Below are 25513 nucleotides of genomic sequence, written 5' to 3'. Positions count from 1 at the left end.
TTTACTAGTTATGTTGCTCTCTTTGTTGTCGCTTCTTCAACCAAGACAGAGCAAAATAATGAAATTAGCCACAATAGACCAGGGAATGTTAACCGTTGGCAGTTTTTTACTTGTTTCATTCTAAATGCATGCATGCATATAATATGTGTATCAACTCATATGACGCCACTAGAGGCATGTGCAATGAAATCATGTAAATGTATTACCGAGAACATAAGCAATCAACATTGTTTTCGAGATTTGTGTCAATAAATTTGGTTCATTAGAAGAATGTTTAGCGAATAATCATTTTAAGTACTTCCTAAGTTAATAAAGAGGAAGATTTTATGATTATTTAGAATAAGAACTATATTTATTTAATTGAAAACCTAAAATGTTTCCTGATACAAAACAATTATGACAATAATTGCTTTAAATTTATTTTTTGTTATTTTCTAGAATTAACTTACTTAATTTAGAATTAATGGACTTTTTATTTGAAGAATCGAGCAAACAATTTTCAGTACAACAAAACATGTTTAATATTTTATGCTAAACACTGCTTCCTGCCTTAAAAAACATCTGACAAAAATAATAGCGTACATACAATATCGTTGCATAAACAATTATAGTAATTTATTGTCTTATTTGTTTACTTTTGTATGAGGAATTGATAACAATATAATGCTATAATACGCGAGCATGTTCTAAACAGGACACTTATAAGGAATGTTTTAGATTTTGTACGCTAGTACTTTTTTAATTTATTAGCCAAAAATGTTAGTTAAATATCTTACAATATAAACAACAAGAAATGTACCAAAAATAGTGAAATCAAGAAATTTTGAAGGTCGACAAGCACGGCAAAATTGAATATTTTACTGCAAAAGTAAATGTAAGAAACCAGTCCCCCGGTAGCACCGGCTCATTGGCAATTCAATAATTCTTATGAAACTATAAACTTAATGAATGTTACAATGAACTTTATGACATCCTCAGAAGAGTTTATACGGGTCATTTACAAATCAACAACTTTATATCATTCCATGAAAAGTGATGCCCTACACATACATGAATGATATATGGTCACCCGGTTTCTCCAACTAAAGCTGATATAACTTTGCAACGTCAAAATATAATATTTTGCTTCTTTGTTACAGTATTGATTCACTCTGATTTTATTGTAAACATAAAATTGAAAAATGATTTTCAGGATATCAAGTTTAATCAACTATCAATTACTATTCTAGAATGTATTTCACTGACATAAAATATTGCACTGCTTTGGAGTGTACAAGCGCCTATCCGTGCATTCATCCATGACCTTTGATGATTTATTTCCTGTCATTTCCACCGGAATCCATTATTGTACTTTTTTCTAAAGTGTTAAATTAAATATATCTTTAAACATTATAGAGCAAAAACGACATTTTTAATTCAGAAACAATCATTAAAGTTATTGTAAACGTAAGTGAATGTTTGTTATCAAAAGATACTGGTAATTTAAAAGCTATAACAACAATTTATCTCTTCCTGATTTAATAATGTAAGAAGTTCCTGGAAACAAATTCACATGGACCATACTGTTGCTAACATTTAAGACTTTAAAACAGTTGTAGTGATTTTGTATGGAAGTAAAAATACAACTTTGTATACATTTTGCTATTTGTATGCCAAGCTATTTTACATTTACTTTCTCCAAGAGATTATCCTTTAACATGATCTTAATCCATTATTTCATTAGCATAAAATATATCTGTTTCCTCTTTCTAGGGAAAATGATTGACCCATATCTGAGGGTTTTGTGTTTTTTAAACAGTAAAGATGCTATTGATTAGCCTGTGTGTCACAGAGTAAAATGCAATATATCTCATTTGCAGAACAACAATTTATATCTTTAAATTACGTAATTGATTCATTCGTACAAATAGAATGCATGTAAATTTCATCTAACGATGTAAAATATTATTGATTTGGCCTTTGTGTCACAGGGTAAATACAATGATAGTAGATTTTATTTTCTAATCATGTCTTGTAAAGAATTGTTTTTATTGTACAGTAACAGTCCTGATATAAAACCTTTTAATGGAAATATCTAATTACATGTACATCGGTGTTAGAAGAAAAAATTTATCATATTCATGATTATAAAGTTTTATAACTTTAAACTGTATGGAATGTATATTATCATAACATTTCTAAAATGCAAATTTTAATTTAAAAAAAAATGAATGTTTAGAAATTTATTTAACAAAAAAAAAAGAATACTTTTTCTATAACGAATGAGATAATTTGACATTTTATTATATAAATACGTTTGTATAAAATCTAAGCTGATCATTTGTATAAAAATAACTTTCTTCCTTTAAAGTTTCATAAGATTTTCAACCAAGAAATCTTTTTAATTGATAATGTATGTTGAAGGTAAAATGATTATAAATATCATAAACTAATAAGTAAAACTGTTACGTCATTTTCAGTACAATTAAACTCATTTTACAATCATAATTTATAGCTTTATGTTTTTAAGTTTGAAATGTAACAAAACGTACTTTAATTTAATAGAATTGTTTTAAAGCATTAACATTAACACTTGCTGAATAAAATGGAAGAGTTCATTGAGAGTTTCTAACAATTTTCAGAATCAGAAACAATAGTATTATTATCGACAAAAAAGTATTTCTTATCATGCTTAGAAAATGTTTTATTACTTTTAATCTATATTTCGTTCTCGCCATTTTGCATAAATAGATTGATAGACTATAGTGTGACAGTAAGGTTAATATATACATTATAAGTGCTCTTATCTTTGAAATATAATTGTATCCGAATTTTATTACATGTATCTTTAAAACAATCATTTACCCATTGTAATACTTTTAAAAAATATATACATTTACGGTTACTTTTCTATTTTTCACTTTGCACCAAATTAATTATAATTAAATTGAAATGCAAGTTCTTTAGATACATTTCTTACATCCTTTTATTCTTTAATGTAGACAATGAAACAAATTACAACATTTTATGGATGTTCTGATATTTAGTCATAAATAATTGTCACTTACACAGTCTCATTCTGTACGTAATGATTAGAGAAATTGCCGTTAATAGCGATAATCATACCTGTAGTGTGCTGAAATTCAATTTATTATTAACAACGTTTGGTGATTTGATCTTGTGTTTCACCAGTGTTAGTGAGATAGTTCTATCTATATTATATCGATTTCTTGTTGACAGTTTACTTAATCGGATTTTATCTTTAATGAAAAATGTTACCCAGAATTGATGCATGTAGGATATAATTCTATTAGAAATAACAATAGTTACCGACATTAATGGAATTTAATTTAGCTTCTTTTTATATATAAATAACCAAGTGATGTTTTCAGATAATTGGTAGTGTTCCCTAGAGCGTTGTCTTTTTCTATCCTCATCTTAAAAGTAGTTCGGAATTTATAAAAAAACAAGAATGAGTGAAACGAAGAAATGCATATTTTTGGGATTTATATCTATTTTATGTCACGTGGTAGCAGATGATAGGAGCAATATTACAATAGGTAAATCAGTGTCGTTCATTTCAATAATTTTTATTTATATTTGGTTGACATTTAAACAATTCATACTGTTCCCGAATATTTGACATTTTGGTATTTACTTAATTTACTGGGATTTCATTTAAGAACTTCAACTGAGGTGCAAACGACGAAAAATAAAATTTGAATTTCAACAGGAAAACTTAAAACAGGAAAAAACATGTAAATATTGCAAAGATATTTACTAAGGAGAATTGAATTAAAAATCTAATATCAGTGCGAATGTTAGCTCGATTTAGTTAAAAGCCTTTGGTCGATTTACTTTTAGCTTATTTTTCATATTAATTTATTATGATTATCCCGGAAAATCAGAACAATCTATATGCTTGCACATAAGTTATTGGTATAGACTTTTATTTCAGGCTTTCCAGTGTTTTACTGTGTTATATCAGATGATTATATTCTGATAAACCACTAGTGAAATTAATAAAATATAATTTTCACTGTAGCCCGACTATATCTGAATGCGGATGAAAAGAATATCAACTAAATGAAATAACAATCAAAAATAAATGCCGTCATGTTGTTTCACTTTGTTCGTTATTTATTACTTGTCAGTCGCTTGTGAAATATTTCATGAATTCTGTCTGATGAATTTTCGTTAGACAGCTTTACGTATCGAATTTAAATACTCATTTATCAAGAAATGTTTAATCAATCATTTCATAATAATGACAATAATAACAAACAAATACTACCATAATATCTGATTACTACATACATAAATTAGTCATGGGTACAACGGTTATATTGTGTCACAATCAATAGTTATCAATATGATCACTAAATACTACATAAATAAATCATAATTACTGCGGTTATATAGTTACACAGTCAATTAGTAACAATAACAACAATGATATATCTGAATACTAGATAAATAAATAATTGTTACATATTTTATAAACCATAGTTACCTATTTAAATATAATACAAATGCCTACATATTTTTCGCATAGTTTAAACCTATGAAATGTTTCACCTTAAGTAAAGTAAAAAAAAAAAAACAATCGCATTATTTTTTTTCTAATCAAGTGACTGTTACTTTAGATTCACTACACTCATAACTTTTGAGCATGACCATGATAGCAAAACAATCGATTTTTATTGACAACATTTCATTAACACTTATGTGATATATTTTGAAATAATTGCTTAATAGTAAGATAAAAGATTTATTTTTGAATTTATCTAGACATGTTTTGTTATGTCTACAAAAGCTTTAAACGCCATCTTATTTCAATACACATGCATGCCAAATAATAACTGGCATTGTGTTAAATTTCTAAAATTGACACACAAAATTAAGTAATAGAAAGAGCATCGAAACACGAGGCTATTTGATTTGTACGAGGGGGTGTAGCCCCAAGTATTAATCAGATTGCCGAGTGTTTTGATGTTCTTTCTCTTTTGTATCATAGTCAAACACAAAAGCACGTTTCCTGTTGTCACAATATGAAACCCCGGAAAAAAAACCTATGAACAAGCATCTAAATATGCTATTTCTGTCGCTTGCCACTATCCCTGCCGTCACAATAAGTAAACCCCAGCAAAAATGAGCCAATCAATGGGCATGCTCTGGAGTGCGGGTAACTAATACCTGCACTCAAGTTAACGGACTGTGCATGTATATGTATACGATTACACTCTGACATATTTTCAACAGAAATGTCCCCAAACTATGATTCAATTTCTGAATAAGAACAGGTTAGTGATATTCACGTACATGTATGTTAGACGTCACAAACTAGTATTTATATGATGCATAACGCTCTGTAACAGTGATACCTTACCTCATAAGATTAATATTACAGAATAGGGTCCAAGAAGAAAATTTGAATTCAGTACAATAGTACATTTATGCATTACCTACAAACATAAGATGTTATTGTTCATTGTTGAGTCCAATACTTCATTCTTTTGGAAGTTTAAAAAGCTGTGACAAACTTTTATTGGACGAGGTGCTAGCTATAAAATATAACAACATGTGTAACACGTAGTAGAGAAATAGATATAAAGAAGAACATTCGAAGGAATGCAGACGTTCTAAAGATGAATCATGTCTTAAAACAAAAAGGGCGGGTGTAACTTTTTAATATAATTATACATTGACCATTTAATTGAACAAGATGGGCAAACTAGCAAGGCATCACTTAAAGAACTGCAAACAAACGAATAGGGAGAGTATATTTAAGACAAAAATAAAAGGCATGAAAAAAACGGAGGCAACTGAAAAGAAGGCGACATATAAAATTTTACTTATATACTGATGATAATCGATATATCGTACACTTTAAAGACTCGACTAATAAAAAGTTAGCAGCAAGTTAAATTAAGAGTTGAATACAGTTGTAGTGACTTTGTATTTTGTATGGAAGTGAAAATACCACTTTATATACATTTTGCTAATTGTATGACAAGCTATTTTACATTTAGTTTCTCCAAGAGATTATCCTAAAACATGATCTTAATCCATTATTTCATTAGCATAAAATATATGTTTGACCTTTCTAGGGAAAATGATTGACCCATATTTGAGGGGTTTGTGTTTTTTAAACAGTAATGGTGCTATTGATTAGCCTGTGTGTCACAGAGTAAAATGCAGTATATCTCATTTGCAGAACAACAATTTATATCTTTGAATTACGTAATTGATTCATTCGTACAAATAAAATGCATGTAAATTTCATCTAACGATGTTAAATGTTATTGATTTGGCCTTTGTGTCACAGGGAAAATACAATGATAGTAGATTTTATTTTCAAATCATGTCTTTTAAAGAATTGTTTTTATTGTACAGTAACAGTCCTGAAATAAAACCTTTTAATGGAAATATCTAATTACATGTACATCGGTGTTAGAAGAAAATATTTAACATATTCATGATTATAAATTTTTATAACTTTAAATTGTATGAAATGTATATTATCATAACATTTCTAAAATGCAAATTTTAATTAAAAAAATGAACGTTTAGAAATTTATTTAACAAAAAAAAGAATACTTTTTCTATAACGAATGAGATAATTTGACATCTTATTATATAAATACGTTTGTATAAAATCTAAGCTGATCATTTGTATAAAGATAACTTTATTCCTTTAAAGTTTCATAAGATTTTCAACCAAGAAATCTTTTTAATTGATAATGTATGTTGAAGGTAAAATAATTATAAATATCATAAACTAAAGAGTAAAACTGTTACGTCATTTTCAGTAAAATTAAACTCATTTTACAATCATAATTTATAGCTTTATGTTTATAAATTTGAAATGTAACAAAACATACTTTAATTAAATAGAATTGTTTAAAAGCATTAACATTAACACTTGCTGAATAAAATGGAAGAGTTCATTGAGAGCTACAATCAGAAACAATCTTATTATTATCGACAAAAAAGTATTTCTTATCATGCTTAGAAAGTGTTTTTATTACTTTTTATCTATATTTCGTTCTTGCCATTTTGCATAAATAGATTGATAGACTATAGTGTGACAGTAAGGTTAATATATACATTATAAGTGCTCTTATCTTTGAAATATAATTGTATCCGAATTTTATTACATGTATCTTTAAAACAATCATTTACCCATTGTAATACTTTTAAAAATACATATATACTTTTACGGTTTGTTTTCTATTTTTCACTTTGCGCCAAATTGATTTAATTTAAATACAAGTACTTTAGATACATTTCTTGCATGCTTTTATTCTTGAATAGAGACAATGAACAAATTAGAACAATTTATGGATGTTCTGATATTTATGTCATAAATAATTGTCACTTACACAGTCCCATTCTGTACCTAATGATTAGAGAAATTGCCGTTAATAGCGATAATCATACCTGTAGTGTGCTGAAATTCAATTTATTATTAACAACGTTTGGTGATTTGATCTTGTGTTTCACCAGTGTTAGTGCGATGGTTCTATCTATATTATATCGATTTCTTGTTGACAGTTTACTTAATCGGATTTTATCTTTACTTTAATGAAAAATGTTACCCAGAATTGGTGCATGTAGGATATAATTCTATTAGAAATAACAATAGTTACCGACATTAATGGAATTTAATGGGAGTTATTTTAGCTTCTTTTAGATAAAAAAATAACCATTCAGTGATGTTTTCAGATAATTGGTAATGTTCCCTAGAGCGATGTCTTTTTCTATTCTCAACTTAAAAGTAGTTCGGAATTTATAATATAACAAGAATGTGTGAAAAGAAGAAATGCATAGTTTTGGGATTTATATCTATTTTATGTCACGTGGTAGCAGATGATAGGAGCAATATCACAATAGGTAAATCAGTGTCGTTAATTTCATTTTTTTTTTCATTTATATTTGGTTGACATTTGAACAATACATATTGTTACTGAATATTTGGCATTTTGGAACTAACATTTCATGGAATGACCACCACTGAGATGCAAAATTAAAGACATACAAAATTTAAAACAGGAAAATATGTAAAGATTGCATCTTCAAATATGTTTACCGAGTGTTTAATTAAAAATTGAAATTTGTTGCGAAATTCTTAGCTCGATTTAGTTAAAAGCGTCTGAACGAAATAGATTTAATGTTATTATTCAGAATCAAAATGATTATCCTTGAAATTCAGAGCAATCTAAATGGTTGCACATATTCAGTTATTGATAAAGACCGATGATATGAAATAACGAGTCCCGTCAGTGGAGTACCTTTGAAATGAAACATATATGCGAAATGGCACTTATCTTTGGTGTTATATTTTAAGATAATGTTGTATGGAATTACATAAACATTTAGTATTGAGAATAAAATATCAAAAGTACTCCCACAGTAAAAATTAAGAAAATATGACTTGTGATTAAGTAATATGCAGTTAAACTTACGTAAATAATGTAATAATAAAAAGTCAAATTTTAGGGCAGATAAATTAAACAAAACATGATGAAGGCCTTAACCACGGCTTTAAGGCTTTCAAACATAAAACAGAACTTTATTCTTAAGCTTTATCTATGCAAAAATTAGAGCAAAATATGACTATTTCACACACATTTGCAACCATAATATTGTATAACTTAGGGAGTATAACTATTTTTATAACAAAGGACGCAAAGCAAAGCATACATCTTTGTAAAATGACAAAATAATAATTTATTTTATTTTTCAACCGTTTGCATTGACATAAATATAAGGCCAAATACAAAAGTTCTCAAACGTAATATCAACATGTCTAAACATTTGCGGGCATTTAATTTAGACCGAAAAATGCAACAATAACAGATCTAAAATATTTATTAGTGTTTAAACTGCTAATTCATTAATTTCAATATTTTACTTTTACGTTTTATAATAGTGTTTTTATAGACAGCATGTCCATTAAGTGTAGCAAGATTATAAGATCGATCAGCCAATGCTAAGAATATCACATTTGTGCTGATCTATGATCTGTAAAGTAATGACTTTAACAACAGAAAAGAATCATTGTTTAAGTGCATTTACTCGTCACATGCATTAAAATCACATGCTCTTTATGTATTTGAGTGATATTAGAATACGTTTAAAGTTGATTTAAATGTTTGCTCTTGGTTTCACGATACCGCCATATTACAACAACAATTCGCATGCATGTAGCTTAATAGGTTGCTTTGGTGTTTTATTTCGTCCACAGTGAATTTTGATAGTATAACGTGATACATTCAGCATTTCCTTGAAACAGGGACACGTTTCAATATTTTCTATATTTTTGTTAGCTATAAATATGTCTTTTTTGATGCTGAATAAAAATGCTATTGTTTGCTGAATAAACTAGATTGCATTGTCGTACATGTATACGAGTGAAATTAAAAAAAAAATTAAATTTTCGTTTAAACTATATACTATCGCGTTTTAAGGGAAATGCGAGCATTTTTGCTCGAAAGGCGATAATTATTGCGTGATACATTTGTACAAGTGAAATTCTAATTGGACAGAAAAGGACATCGTAGGTTTTTCATTAAATGTGTACACATCACTAAATAGCATTACAAATACATAATTAACGATAACATAACAATCATTATGTTCCTAATCAAATGATATTAATAAATATCAAAGGAACAAAAAAGATATACACAATACATGTTATATAATTCAACATTGTAGAACATCAAATAGTTTTCTAAGATACATAAAAAAAGAATATCGCGAAAGTATAACTAAATAATTTATAATCTTTCACTCCTTATCACACATGGGATTTAGAAGTTATAACTTTATATTAGTATATAGTTACTAATAACAAAGAAGAATTTAATATATCTTGCAAATCCAAACGATTGCTTTATTACAGAAGTCAGAAAATCTAGTCCGCGCAATCTGATCAGGATCCATGCTTTTCGCTTACAAACCCTATAATAATAAGAGAAACTGATAGCGAACCCATTATGTTGGTTTTGTCATCGCACGGCTCATTTTAACATTTTTTTAAATTTTGAGTCATTCACACAATTAAACTATTAATCTCGGAAACGAGAGTGATTTGAAAGTTTGCTTACACGATATTGGTCTAGATCTACATCATATGGAGCAAACCTTGATAAAACATAGTATTAATCCCTACATGTAAACAACTCAGATGGCTCCCTTAAAAAGGTCAATTTAAACATTAAGTGAAGTTTATATACTTGTTTACTTGGCTCCTGAAAAAAAGGTTTTCATTATATCCCCCCCCCCCAAAAAAAAAAATCCTTGCACTGTTTATAAAAAAATTCCAGAAACAAATAAAAAAAACATATTTTTCTAATCAATCTTCAAGAATGCATATTTTACATAAAAAGGTGCAATTCAGAGTAAAATAAATTTAAAATGTCAAAGACTTATCACTTTTGCCAAATCCCAGTTTGCACGAATTTGATGTAAAATTTTTATTCTTTGTTTGAAAATGACATTACTGTGCATGTTCATTGAATGCCGCCTTTCCTTATTAATCATTGCCCTTTTATTGTACATAATCAACAAAAATGAAACGTGTAAATTTATTAATATATGAAGATAAACGTCTAAAGTCGCCACAAATCAACCATTTAGTAAATTGGAGAAAGAAATAACGCCTTTTTAATATCAAGAAACAAGACTAACGTAATTGTTATTTTATATTTTATAATAAGGAATTATTGCGACTGGAACTAACACCGTTGAGACAGAAATATTGTCCAGGAATGGGCAGCAATTCGTGATTGTCAAGCACCTTGTTGATACGAGAGAAATGTTCTACATTTTAAGATCAGGTAAATTTGTCTTCAGTTCTTCCATAAAAATCTTTATAAATCACCGTTTAACTGAACGAACTTCAAACAATTATATAACAGGCAAAAGATCAAAGGACAATCACATCCTGACAGACATTAACCATGTCAACGTTTCGATAATTGACATCACTATCACCTGAAAGCAGAAACGATAATTGATAGGCTGCGTAAAAATGTTTACTAGAACACCCTATACTTGGTAATAGCTAGCGAAAGTACTTCATTGTGACGTAACTTACATAGTACTAGTATATAAGAGAATAAAAGCAAGGAAAGTTTATTCTGTTTTTTGAAATAGCAAGGCATTACAGTCGTACTTATTGAACAAATAGTTGACGCAAATTCTTGTCAATGTACTAGTATATACACATGAAAAGTATCTATACATGCAGATGTCTCAGGTGTCACACAACAATCTGGCCAGGTATTTTAATACATTTAATAGCATTTCATTTTTAGCATTTACATTTATAGACTCCATTCCATAGGCTAGTACTTACATTCTCGTATTTGAAACACATCGTACAAAGGGTTAACCAGTTGAAAAGATTAGTACTATAACTATAAATCATATAGATAATTAATGCTACATGTAACCTTACAAGTTAATCAATTCTGTAAATTAGAAATATTGAAATAAAATGTAATCATATTCTATTTTTAGTTAAACTATTGGACGCAGATCCAAATGTTGATATAATTCTAGTCATGCATTACGACGTGAACCTTCTGAAAGCACCACAAATCCTGCAGACAAGTCACAAAAAGCTGGTTAAGCTTGGAGTCATGACTCCAAGGGATAATAAGGTATTATAACTTGATGCTCTATCTCTTAGCATATAATAAGTAAATATTTTGACACCTTTATTAAAAGTTCCCGCTGAGGATTTTGACATGACAGGACCGGATTATTGTCTTGATCATATACGGTTCTTCAAATTTTCAGATCATTCGCTCAATTCTTTTTGTCCAGGTAATTATTTCATTGCATTAAGTAAGCAAAAATATTCATTTCATTTTACTTAAATCATTCCAAAGCTCAAGGTTTTTAGGCTGATGGCGCCAAAGATGATACTTGCTGTGAAGAGATAAGACTTTTGTTATTTTGGCATACGCAGCAAAATGATGCAAAAGTTGCAGTTCAATATGATGAAAAATTGTCGGTAAAATAAATAGACAACATAAAATAGTGATCAAACAATACTAGTAATTTCGCTTGTACTTTGGATAGGTTGGTTGGATACTCCATAGTGGAGAATGGAGCAAAAAAGAAATAATGCTTTAAATGATACCGGTATTTCGTTAGATACAACTAATGCAATACATGTATATAAGGATACACTTTTATGTAAACAAAGAGTGGCTTGGAATAAATAGTTGTAGAAGTAATAACACCTCAGTATTGTTGATAAAATTTGTTGTTTAAAAAATACCTTGTACGCATTGTTGTCGATTCTAACGGACCACTTGTTCATCTTTTTACCATCGCGGACACCGAAATGAAAATGATGAAATAAAAAAAGCAACGACCAATCAACGCATGTACGACAACGTCTACAGTCGCGTGTGATATTGGTAAAATGATCTAAAATCGATAAATTTTATAATCATCATTTTATACTGGTATTGACTGTATTTCAAAGCTAAGGGAAATGCCTCTGTGAAAGAATCTTTACAGTACTAGCTTTCAGGACCTCATACAAGTACTTCAGATAATACTTTACTACATTTCAGGGTTAAGTGCAAATACTTTGATGTTTTCCTGTAGATAACAGTCACGTTTGGGAAAATGGAAAATTTGTTTTCTACATTTGTATTAGTTAAGATAAAAGGGAAATATTACACTTAAAATGTGCTACTCCTGTAGATTTTTAAAGTGTAAATTTAGCTTTTTATTTAAACAATTTCAGATTTCAAGGTTACCATCAGAGAGAATGGGGTCATTTACCTGTAGCTCAAATTCTGAGTTCATCAATAATCTGATAGGGACAGCACACTGTTTGAAATCAACCAATTCTACGCTTCAAAATGGGTAACATTTGTAAGCTAGTCATACATTGATTATTTGCAGTATGAGGGACGTAACGATACACGGATATAACGATATCCGGGAATATCGATATAAAATCGGCTGTTCCCTTAATATCGTTATCAGGGTAGTTAACTGTATAATGAATATATTACTCAGGGTATAACAAATCCATCTACTATTCAAAAATAAAGTGATGAGCTGTTAAACCATCCAGTTAGTTTGTAAAAGATCGGTGGTTCTATGCAGAAGACCGCTCATGTTTGTAATAATTCACGTAATTCAACCTGGGGTCTTCTTTTACAGTTGCAATAAGACATTTTAAAGATCCTGTAACACAAATTGTTTATGGTTTTATATCATGAATATGATGCTCAAATTAAGATTTATCAATTTTTTGTAAGTTCCAAAAAGCAGTATATGTAACATTTTATGTAAATAAAGGGAGGTAATAAAAAATTATTTTCTATAAAGTCTAAGTCAAATTTTACAATAAGAAATGAATGCATATATTTTAATGAGTACATATAATGTACAAATATTTGCAGTACATATTTTACATATTCTTCGATTTTTGAAAATTGTTTTATTTGCATATAATATCACTTAAGTTGGTATGCAACCTCAAGTTCAACATACAGGATCTTTTAAGCATCGATACTACTTAAAACACAAAAAAACAATGTAAGCTTCCATACCATACCATACCATACCATACAATACCATACCATACCATACCATACCATACCATACCATACCATACCATACCATACCATACCATACCATCCCATACCATACCATACCATCCCATACCATACCATACCATACCATACCATACCATACCACTATGCTCTAGTCGTCAGTATCTCAATAAAATCAGCTACATTGAAAATAAAAACTAATGACTGAAAAATCACAAACTCATATTGTATCATGTCCATTAGAGACAGCAAAATAACATAGAAAAATTATACTCCCATCTCACCTACTAAATCAAGTATCAAAAACATTGATCCTCTGAGACTTGGGGAAATTATATAAAAAAACGGAGACAAAGATCAACCAACAAGAAAAGGTAAGGCAACATTCATAGAACGAAGCCCTCGACACAATTGAGCCACATTGGCAGGGCACACAGAAGGCACTGGACTATGAAAATGGGGAAACGCAGAGGGAAGTTATAACATAAAAGATATAGAACCCCCATACCCCTTTCCCCAATCACCCCAACCCCACCCACCTCGCCCCCACCCCACAAAAAAGGGCACACGGGCAGAGAATGGATATGGACAAAATTGAAGTATGATGTATGTTACTGATACAAAAACGATGTTTTAGTCATAATTCATAGACACACTTACAAGAAGATATTTCTAGAAAAGAATCATGTTTTATTTGTATTTTTCTCCTGGTAAAAGAAATTATCTGAATACTTCCAAAGGGACACGCAATATAAATTAATTCTCTATTTCTAATAACATTACCTACCATAAATGGGATTTCATCTCTTTTACCGTTTGCTGTTTAATTAATATTTTATTGTAGGGACGACGTGTTGATAAGCATGCCTGAACTACCCGTTGTTCGTTCAATGATAAAAGCATTGAAGTGGCGTTCAATTGCAATATTTTACGAAACTTCTACAGGTAAAAAAAACAATATATTTTACATTATCGATTTTCGGAACGAATGAATGATTGATATCACACTATGAGTTTTATGTTTTGAGTCTTGTCTCTAAGGAATTCAGTCAATTATTTGTCTAAATTTGTTCAATATATGTTTATGACATGACAAAATGAAGCATTAATTCACTTGGTATTGTATTTACAAATGACTGTAGTTAAAGCCAACATTTAAAGTCTTTCAGATAAATTCATTTGTATGTTAGGTCATAGAAATCAGGAAAATGAGACATCTCTCGAGAGTTTAAAAGTGAAAAGTGAGAGATAGCAGGCTCGATTGAGCTTATTCACAAGATATATATGAAAATACAACATATATCGTATTGTCTAGCACCGCCTTATACAGTGTTCGATCTTCATTTATTTTAGTCACTTTAACAAAATAACTTTAAAAAAGCAATCATGAAATTATTAAAGAACGAACTATGATTAATCCCATTATTTCAAACCTTGTTCTCGGAAAACTATTAACACTTATTTCTGAAACAAATTTGTGATTCGGTTTTGCAAAAATAAATCTCAGTTGTATAGATTACAATAACATAAAGGTCACATGTGAGTATACTATATCACTTTTGAAGTGCAAACAAAAAGGTATCCTCCCAAATAATGACACTTTCTCAGTAAAAATGCTTTTATGTCATACAATTTCTATTGTTTTTATTAATATATATGATACAACAGCAGATGTGCCAGCATCCGTGTTTACAAGGAGAAAACTATAACCATCCAACTAAATACAGGGTATTTCAAATAGAAATTTAAAAGACCCTGCTCAATATCATGTTAAATGAATGAAACTAAAATTTTACGATGCTAAAGCAACATGCTTCCAGAATCATGCTAATGTTTTATGAAAATTTGAAAATGAATTTTGTAAAATATTGCTAAGGGAGCAAAAAAAATGCACATCACAAACGGCACTTATAATCCTTATAAGTACCATGTTTGTGCAAAAAGAGGTCAAAATATGCAAAAATAGTCTTTACTGCATTAGTAACACAATAGAAATATCGTAATAAATACTGCAAAATCAGTCATTAATCGCACATAATTATTATACAAATTATTACTTGAATCTTTTTACTTTTCTTAAAATCTTATTAAATCTCTGCTCAATGTTTTCTTGAATTTTTTGGCTCATCTGGAGGCATGCAGTTTTAATAAATAGCATATATCTTTTATTTCAACACAGAATGGCAAATGTCTAAGTTAGTGGACGGCTTATCAAAAGACGGGGTCCTCATTGCCCTATACAATATAGATCATGTTTCCAATATGCAAAAGGTTTTACAAGAGCTGTACCAAACACATGTTGAAAACAACAAAGATATAGAAATTGTTATCGTGTGTCGATTAAGCAATACAAAACATATTCTTAAAGCAGTAAGTTCCAATTTATCATCTTTTAATATTTTTTTAGAGATTTCAACTGTCTTTGTCTTACACGTAAATAATTTATAGTCCAATAACTATTTAAAATTATAGAAAGTCACCTTAGCTGTGTTTCTAATTGTTATTAATTTGTCAATTTTTAAAGATTAAAAGATTAGTTTTCCTTTGAAACAGATGCTCCCCAATATCTTCATACATTCCTTACACAGAATGCAAACTTACACTTTATTATTTGTGAACATGTTTTTCTTATGGAGCTTTATTATGCGTGTATTTGTTTTATAATTTAGATAGTAGAAACTTCTGTTAAAATTCATTAGCATTTTCCTTTTACAGGCTTATAATTTTGATCCATTCAATAATCAAAAGACGTTACTGAAAATGTTCTCAAGGTGGCTGGTTGTCTTGTACGGTTATGATAAAGATGCTTTAAAGATATTCCAACAGAATGCATTTGATATTGACAACATTGCCGTTGTAGCTGTCCCTAGACCTCATACTATAGACATGCAGGTTAGCACATGGTATCGTCTTATAGAACAGCTGTAACAATTCTGCTACTGGTGTTTAATTAGATAACATTTCACATATTTATCATTACAATTTAAAATTGATAACGAATTAAATCAAAGATGATCTGTATATTGAAGAGTTAAAATAATGTACGCAAACTTATAATTTGACTTCTGGACACGATTAACAATTTTAAATAAGATAATGCTGACGATAGAAAATATTACATAATTTATCAAGTTTGGTGACTTAGTTATGTCTGAAATTTCTTTTGCAGGCTTTGTCTAAAGGTATCGACTGTACTTCATTGGAGGTTTTTAAAGAAACCATCGGATCGGATCCTGTTAATTTCAAAACGGTGTTTGTCAAACGACTCGAAGAGGTTAATGTTTTAATCCACTTGGTATTCAGAAATCAGTTGAAATAATATATCAATGTACATTGTACTTATTTTCTTTCGAAATATTGCATAACCGTAAATGCCAAGACTAAGGAATAAAAACGGGGCTCACCTTTATAACATAATGTACACTGTTATTGTGACATGTTTTGATATTCTCCAGTTATTAAATTATACATTTCTGTATTGTAGAAATTACAAAATACTGTTATTATAGAAAAATATCGAATGGACACGTAAAAGATCCCATCAACAAGGGATATCGACTTTAAGTTTACATTCTAGATGCAATTTGTTCATGATATATATCAAATTTTTACCAGTTTTTGGTGCCTTCTGTGTTCCCAATAGGTGTGACTGGATTGTTTATCTTTATTCTCATCTTTTCTTCCTCTTGTCTGCAGAATGCAAAGTCCTGGAATCCCACCAACTATTGTAAAGGCTACTATATTGAAACATTGCTTTGGAGGGCAAAAAGCAGGGAATTAAGTCCAGTAGGACATGCTGATTTCAATGGAAATGTTGTATTGAACTCGGAAATATTTCCAAATATAAAATATGGTTATAACAAGAGATGGTTTTTGATTTCCACACTTGAGGTTGGTGTTAGTGATACATTATTTATATGCATATTTAAGAACATTCAGTAATTTCAGTATAACACTTTTAAAACAAATTCGGAAGAACAGGTCCAGTGAAACAATTGATTGTACCGACTGGCAAACGCGATTGTTGTTTCAAAATTAAATTTCGTTACAGCCTTTTTGAATACATGCTGTGAGCTTATACATGTTATATGAACACAGCAGACGTTTTCACAAGAACATGATGTACCTATTGAGATTATGCTTATTACATACAGTAAGTGAACATGATTATTTGTTGTGAAACCAATTTTTTTGTCACAACGTTCACAGAATCATTTTATTTTTCAGTATTCGCCATTCGTTATAAAGAGAAAAGAGAATAATACGTACATTTATGAGGGATTCTGCCTAGATTTAATACAAGAGTTGGCGAACAAACTTAATTTCACGTAAATATCTATAATTCATCTTCTGGTAAATATGTCAAGAATAAAGTACTGCATTATTTATTTTACATTCAAGTGAATTGAATTGAATTACAACGTGCATAATTTCAATAATTATTTATAATATTGAAATAAAATAAAACAACATGAATGTATCATAACCATAATCTTATAAAAATGTTTCTTGAAAAAAAAAGGTAGTATAAGCATTGATATGATGAATAATAATATGTAGTTCCAGAACATTTTATTATCTGCTATATGAAGTTATGTAAAATGGATCATGTATCTCATAATTAGAACCATCATCCATGTATTATTTATATAATTGTTTCGTGGTTTGTTGTTACTGCTGATATTGAATACTGTCAATATAATTATTTATTGGATTACAGACCTTCCATTAAGGTCGATCAGTTTTTATTGAATATATTTCCATGTTATTAATATGTAACTACTATATAATTTTAGCATCCTATACTTGTTGCATCACAGCAGGTAGCAGTTATTCCACTGCATGGCCTGTATTACATAGTTTTTTTTTAATTATCTGATTCGTTATGCTAATTTGACAAACATATGCAATAAGGATGATTGCGTTGAGTATTTATCTATTGTTATAAATGTTAAAATGTTTCAATTGGGTGCATTATTCATTTCTGTAAACACGAGTTGAGATTTTACATCACTAAATTTCTAACATAGAATTTCACTTTGGAAGTTCCATATCAGACGCAAATGTAATTTTTTTTTACTTTTTGACATTTCCTATAGAAAATATATTTAAAAACTATCGGAAAAGGGTTCAAGAAATTAACATTTTGTGTTCGCTGGTTTTATAAGGTATAACCTAACGGAACCGGCAGATGGAAAATGGGGAGGTATAACAAACCGGGTCAACCTAACTTTTAATGGCCTTGTTGGTCAACTACAAAGAGAGGTAAGTTTCTTATGCAAACAAACCAAAACAAATGCGTGTGAGACTTGACCGTATAGATATATCTGTCTAAAGGTAAGGTTTGGTACAATTCTGCAATAAATGTGATAATTCAGCATGACAAAATAGTTTAGTTTCTAATATGTTTAGTTCCGTTTACTAGTTTATGGCCTTTTTGTAGTTTAGTTGTTCAAGCATTAATACTTGACTACTGTGATCATGTTTATGATAATTTGTGTGTCTTCTGCCTGTGATAAACAGGCGTCCTTTCTCCCATTGTTTCCTCGTTTAGAACACACGCATAACTTTATTTGGGGACCATACGCCGCGTTTCTTGGATTGAATCGTGTCGCATTGACGGTTCCTTGATAACCGCCATGTGAGCACATCAGCAAATGTTTCTTAATTCAAAATTTTATCATTTTATGCTATTGTTAACTCCTACTTAAGGCAGTGCAAGGTTGATGTGGACAGTAGCTCACATTTATCTTATACTGCTTGTTTTCATAATATCCTCTATATCTAGTTTTAAGAAAAGCAAAATATTTCTTGTTTATTTGCAGGAAGTTGATATTGTTGCTGCGCCAATTTCTATCCAGGCAGAAAGAGATCCGGCCATGGACTTTAGTTATCCATATTATTATGAATATACAACAGTTCTAGTGAAGAAGCCAGATGTAAATTCTATAAAATGGCGAACATTGATAGACCCTTTCAAATTTGAAGTTCTTTTAACAATAGGTAATATTTTATTATTAACTTTATAACTCTTAGCCTGCTATAACATCATGTGATTAGCATTTGCTAATGCTATAAATAAAGCGTGACAAGCATGCACATTTTTTCCGTTTGCGCAGTACTTTCCTGTACATTGGTCGGTCGGATGTAACACTGCCGTTCACTGTCCTGTAGCAACGGTAGTAGATACACTTAGCAGCTAAGAGATAGTATGTGACAAGGCACTAAACTCTTGGTAACTCGATTTTTGTAATTTGAAATCCCTTTAACCACGAATGTTCTGCTCCAAAATCATTGCTTGATAAATTCATTTAACAAATACAGATCAATTATACATTTTTTTAATTAGCGACATACAATTCAGTTATTAATTTATGATCATTTATTTCTTGACAAACACATATTTTCCTAATATTGCATTTATATCTTATCAATTAATCGTCAAATTTTAATTCCGATAAATATTCAATTAAGTTATCATTTTCAAAATTGGTAAAAATATCGTATGAAATAAAGGGTTTAATTTGTTAAGGCGATATCATGTATAAATATCAGATCATTCGGAGAGTAAAAGTACATAATATAAAACCCACTAAGGTACCATTAACCATGGTATGACGTTTTTTCCTTGAGAACTCTGATTTGTTTTATTTTACCGAACATAATCTATCATAATTGAAAATTTGCAATAGAAAAAAGTATGGTTTATGTGCCATTTATTTCAATTGTTTTGCCATATAAAGGCATATACTCGGAGAAGAAATTATAAAATATGTCACAGAATGCACATGACATAATAAAATATGAAAAAAACTAGATCATCAAGGTAGGGCGGCGTTCAATGAACGCAACCCGCACATGATCCAGCAACACAAGACCAAACGGCAAGGAGATTAACATTACGATATAAAGTAGGCACATAATATAATAAAGTTAGTACATAACACAAGAAAGACGGGTATATTGAGTCAGTATAAAAGATCATTGCATGTATTATAGGAGCGTCTCTGTTGGTAGTGACAGTTCTGGTATTTCTCCTTGAGAGATATAATCCATTTTACACTATACCGGAGTATGCCGAGGAAAGAGTAAAGAACGGTGGTCTTCATACATGGCATAGTTCATTTTGGTATGTCTTCGGAGCATTGTTATGCCAAGGTACGTAATTGCCTATACTTTTGTAAATGTGGTAATGGTAGTTTAAAACCATGAAATATTTGTTAATTATATAGTGAAATTTAATTATACCATGGTACTGTATATCATTTCAAAGTTCGTTTTAAAATTCAAGTATTATGTAGTACAATGGAACAATATTCCTGTTAATATTTGTAACTATTAAAATGACCCAATACCCTCGATACCTACATGGTAGCAGCTTTCATTTAATAATATGTTTTGCTACAAACTTTGTTCATTTATTATAGTTGCCTTAAACTCTTCTAAATACATTTTGCCTTCTGTTGCTTGTTTGATGTTAGAATGTTTGATTTAATTTTGTTTGAAATACTTGTTTGTATAAATGCATGCCTAAATGATTGTTCGTAGGCCAAGAGGAAAATAGGATCCTATCGAATAACTTTCGGTAAAAAGTATTTTATTAATTTGTTTATTTTCTTTATCGAAGGAAAAACAGAAAATGTGAAAAAGTAAATTTTAGTATGTCCTTTGCATACAACAGTTACGTTTTTTTCTTACAGGCGGCGTACATTTACCGGAATCAACAGCTGGACGGACATTGATCAGCTGTTGGTGGTTGACATGTATTATAATAGTAGGGACGTATTGTGGAAACCTTATTGCCTTTCTAACTGTTACAAAGGAGAAACCTCCGTTCAATTCCTTGCAAGAAATGAATGACCTTAAGGACACATACAAATGGGGGACCCTTGGTGGAACTGCTTGGGAGACGACTTTTCCAGTAAAATATTTTTTCTTACATACAGATGTGCTAAATAATTATCTAACTGAAAGTTGCAAATATTTTAACTATACTTGTATGCTTTATGTAAATGCTTGCATTCACTGTTTTTTTTTTATTAAAGACTTAGCGTATCATTTTAAATATTCAAAAAAAGAAGAAAATAAACTTAAATGTAAATGTTAAGTAGGATTATATTTATATATTTATAAGTTTACCTTTGGAAAAATATCTGACATTGGCTTATTCTATCGTTTTGAGCGTTCTTTATGGTTTCTATTGTTCATTTAAACATAAAACGGCAGGTATCTACAACTAGCAATGAATACTAAAATTATGATACAGATGTAACTCGAATCAGCAAATACAGAACTAAAATTTCTATATTTTAAGAACTCAAGTAACAAGGCTTTCAGGGCAATGGGGGAAGCGTTTATCAAGTTCAATAAAACCGACCCCACGATACTGCATACAAGTCCTTCATTTCATGTAGAAAGAGTGAAAAAGGGAAAATATGCATGGATAGGTTTGTATCTCGTAGAACTGGCGGTCTTTGCATAATATAAACATTTGTAGCTTTATTGTTATTCGCAAATCAATTACCGAAGTTACCGCAAATTAATCTTACGCGAATAAAACCAGCCCAACGGTATGTAAAAGTAAACTCGTTTTTAAAAAAAGACTTGTTTGTTTAAAATGTTTTCGGTTTACGCCATTTTAACAATTTTTGAATTCCCAAATCCAAACGGTTTCCTGAATAACTAACCAATAATTATCAATTTTTCCACAAGGGACTGACTACAAATTGTACATGAATTCTTAATCAGCGGTGAGAGGGCAATGAAAATTGCACACAATGTCCAAGGACAGTTAAGTATTTGGAACAAATTAAGACTGGCCCAAAGGATGGAACCATTGACCCATTGATTACAATCAATAGCTCTCCTTATACAGCTTAGCGGACAGGCTAGAAATTTAGACAATAGATGCACAGAACTTACACAATTAAGTTGAAATAATTAACACAATTTCTTTAGAATAAATGAATTTTAAAAAGAAATCGATTTAGTATCTGTTACAGTTTAATTGCATGACAAATTATAAGAATTAACTACAAACGATTGCTATACGATTGCTATCAGCTCATACAGTTGACTTTTTTCATAAGATGCAATGACCTTAAAGGTGCATAATGACATTAAAGGTGCATGCCTCAAGATGAGCCAAAATATTTTAAAAGAATCAAGCTTGAGATGTTTAGAAAAGTAACAATATTTACAATTAAAGATATAATTTATATATGTTATGTGCAAAAAAAGACTGATTTTGCCATATCTATACTTCATGACTATCGCAGTCAGGGCAATTTTGCATATTCTGAATTTTGTGGATAATATTCGTATATTTTAAAGTGACATTGTGCTCATCTTTGCATTGTAAAGTTGAGCTGAATTGAATATATGTTAATAGAGATTGACAGTTATAACGGTGATGCACCAACATTATGCTTTTGGAAAATTGTTATGATGAATTGTATAAATCTTCCTAAAATATAAGAAGACTGTCCTATTCTGTTTTTTTCTAAATTGAACTGTACAAGTAAATTCTGGTGGATATTTACAGCAATTTCCTTGAGTCAAGTGAGTGATTAATCGTTCATGCAAAGTATGTTATAACATTGAATTAAATGAATAATGGCAAAATGTGAATTTATTTTGACTTTCATATGTTTACTCACTGTATACCCTTTGATGGGCATCATGTCACTTTAAGTGCCCTTTGAAATGTATTTATTAATTTCTTTGTTCAATTGACAATATTTTACTTTTTAATACATTTTAAATTCGTTCATTAAACATTTGTATGAATCTGGAGGCGTGCTGCTTCAACAATAAAAACGTAAAATTGTACATTTAGTCCGGATTTGTTAGGAATTAATAGGAGTGAATGACGAACAACGTAACATTGAATTTCATTTTTTAAATCCATTATTGGAAGGACTAAATCTAAGGTTTGCTAGAACTTGTTGCCCAACCCATTTGCTTTATGTTATATACATATAATTTGTATAATAATGTATGTTATGTGCTGCAATAAGATATGTTTAAACAAAAAATGCTCATTCAATTCACTTTATCTGATATATTTTATTTTAAGGTGATAAAACAACTATGGAAATAGCAATGGCGACAGAATGCAGTCTTGTGGCGATCAAAGAAGAATTTATGCCGCTTATTTACGTATTTGGTTTTAAAAATAAGTCACCACATGCCGCAATATTCTCCGAGCAGTAAGTTTATCTATCATACATTAATGATTTGTATTATGCCGGCGATGAGGTAAGAGCAAACTAGCGAGCAATTGCCAAGATTCATTATTAGAATGTGACAAATAGAAATCAAATGTTTAACGTCACATTTTTCTATCTTATCACAAGAAAGCCAAGTATAACTAAGGAGAAGTATCATACAAGATTTGAAATATATCTTATACAATGTTTAACACGTCCACACTTTACATCGTTGTACAAAAATGCATTAAGCGACCATCTTAAGTGATTTCCTTGCGCGGTCCCTTAATAACGGTTTTACTATTATAGTAATAAAAAAAAGAAATTGAAATATGAGGATGCATTTACTGAGGGACGCACTTCCTTGTTGGTCGTTTTTCCATATTTTACATGGTATAGAGTTTACTCATTTCTAGATTTCATTTCTATAATTTTCAGAATGATCAAGATACATGAGAGCGGCTTGTTAGAAATATGGAAACGGAAGTGGTGGCCAAAGTCTAGTTTTTGTGCGGGTAATTCCCTGCCCGAGGCTAAACCCATATCTCTGATGGACGTACAGAGTGCCTTCTACGTGTGTGTCATTGGCATATTTGTTGGGCTGTTGACCTTTATAATTGAAATCATTGTGCACAGATGTAAATCGTGTAGTAAGAAAACGGGAGTACAGGAACCTCCACAAGCTTATGATTCCAATAGAAACAAGAACATTGTACCATTTCATCGTATGAATTTTGATATGTTGAACACAAAACAAACACGTTTATGAAGTGCTTGTGCTTTTTACAAGTAATCGCGCATGCGTGAATTTTATTGCGCATGCGTGGATTAAATTATATTTTATAAGTGCATTTTTGATTGCTCAACTATGGCATCAGAATAATTAAGTCTTAAAAAAAATATCTAACTTGAAATGTATTTGAATGAATCACGTCAATATTGGGACAATGGATTTAACATTCAACATTCATGGAACTGAAACGCTTCATAACATTCTTTGTATATTTTAATAAATACATTTTTGACGCTGAATTAATATTTCAGTATTTCTTTGATTCGGAAATGAATTTCAGTTTCAAATTGACAAAGGTGTCCAACCTTGTAGATCGTTGTTGTCAAATACATGTATAATAATCATTCGTTCATTTATTCATGCATTCATTCATTTATTCATTCATTCATTCATTCATTCATTCATTCATTCATTCATTCATTCATGTTAACATTTTTACATTTCAATACATAACGTTACCTAAGATTTAAAATAAATGAGAAGGAATGTTGTATGTTAGTTTTGCATGTTAGTTTTGGCGTCATGTTAACGTTGCCTTTGCATTGTTGATCTTTTTTTTTAATTTTTTTTTTAGAATACACACTAATAAAAGTACTTCACTTTACCCTGTCTAAAACTTTTTGCTAAGTGCTGGATTGTTTCTAGACGTTAGACTGACCAAATGCATCGTTGATTAAAAAACTCCTTGAGTATTTTTGTTATTGCTCAACGATGATTCTTATTATTTGTAATCTGTAGATACAGTTAAAAATGTTTATGAACCTACAGGGGATCGGAATAATATCCAATATGCTTGTTTTACTATTTTATGTAAATAATTTTAATGAGTTCTCTAACATAATATGAAAAAGATATGTTATTTACTATTAAAGTTTACATCATTTTCGATATTGTTATTTTTGCTTTCTTTTCCTTCATACTTGCGTGATATG

The 25513-nt window shown here is 29.9% G+C and overlaps 1 protein-coding gene across 2 annotated transcripts; it reads left to right on the top strand.

The window, feature by feature from the left end:
- The first annotated feature begins 3362 nt into the window (after positions 1-3362).
- Positions 3363-25447, top strand: LOC132744976 (glutamate receptor ionotropic, kainate glr-3-like). Of its 2 annotated transcripts, none has more exons than XM_060733797.1 (17): positions 3363-3539; positions 10707-10826; positions 11512-11654; positions 12758-12879; positions 14422-14522; positions 15757-15947; positions 16293-16469; positions 16747-16851; positions 17274-17468; positions 17805-17905; positions 18746-18842; positions 19403-19580; positions 20577-20735; positions 21278-21498; positions 21892-22024; positions 23656-23788; positions 24227-25447. In XM_060733797.1, the coding sequence occupies exons 1-17, from the start codon at positions 3452-3454 to the stop codon at positions 24555-24557; spliced, it is 2595 nt and encodes an 864-aa protein (XP_060589780.1). In that variant the 5' UTR covers positions 3363-3451; the 3' UTR covers positions 24558-25447. The 2 variants fall into 2 exon arrangements, with proteins under 2 accessions (XP_060589780.1, XP_060589781.1); XM_060733798.1 differs by lacking the exon at positions 3363-3539 and adding an exon at positions 7754-7875.
- The last annotated feature ends 66 nt before the right edge of the window (positions 25448-25513 follow it).

Source organism: Ruditapes philippinarum, unplaced genomic scaffold (genome assembly GCF_026571515.1).
Source record: "Ruditapes philippinarum isolate M1 unplaced genomic scaffold, ASM2657151v2 ctg632_1_1_1_1, whole genome shotgun sequence".
Taxonomy (NCBI): domain Eukaryota; kingdom Metazoa; phylum Mollusca; class Bivalvia; order Venerida; family Veneridae; genus Ruditapes; species Ruditapes philippinarum.
Note: the sequence above shows the minus strand (reverse complement) of the source record. Positions and strands in the feature narration are given on the sequence as shown.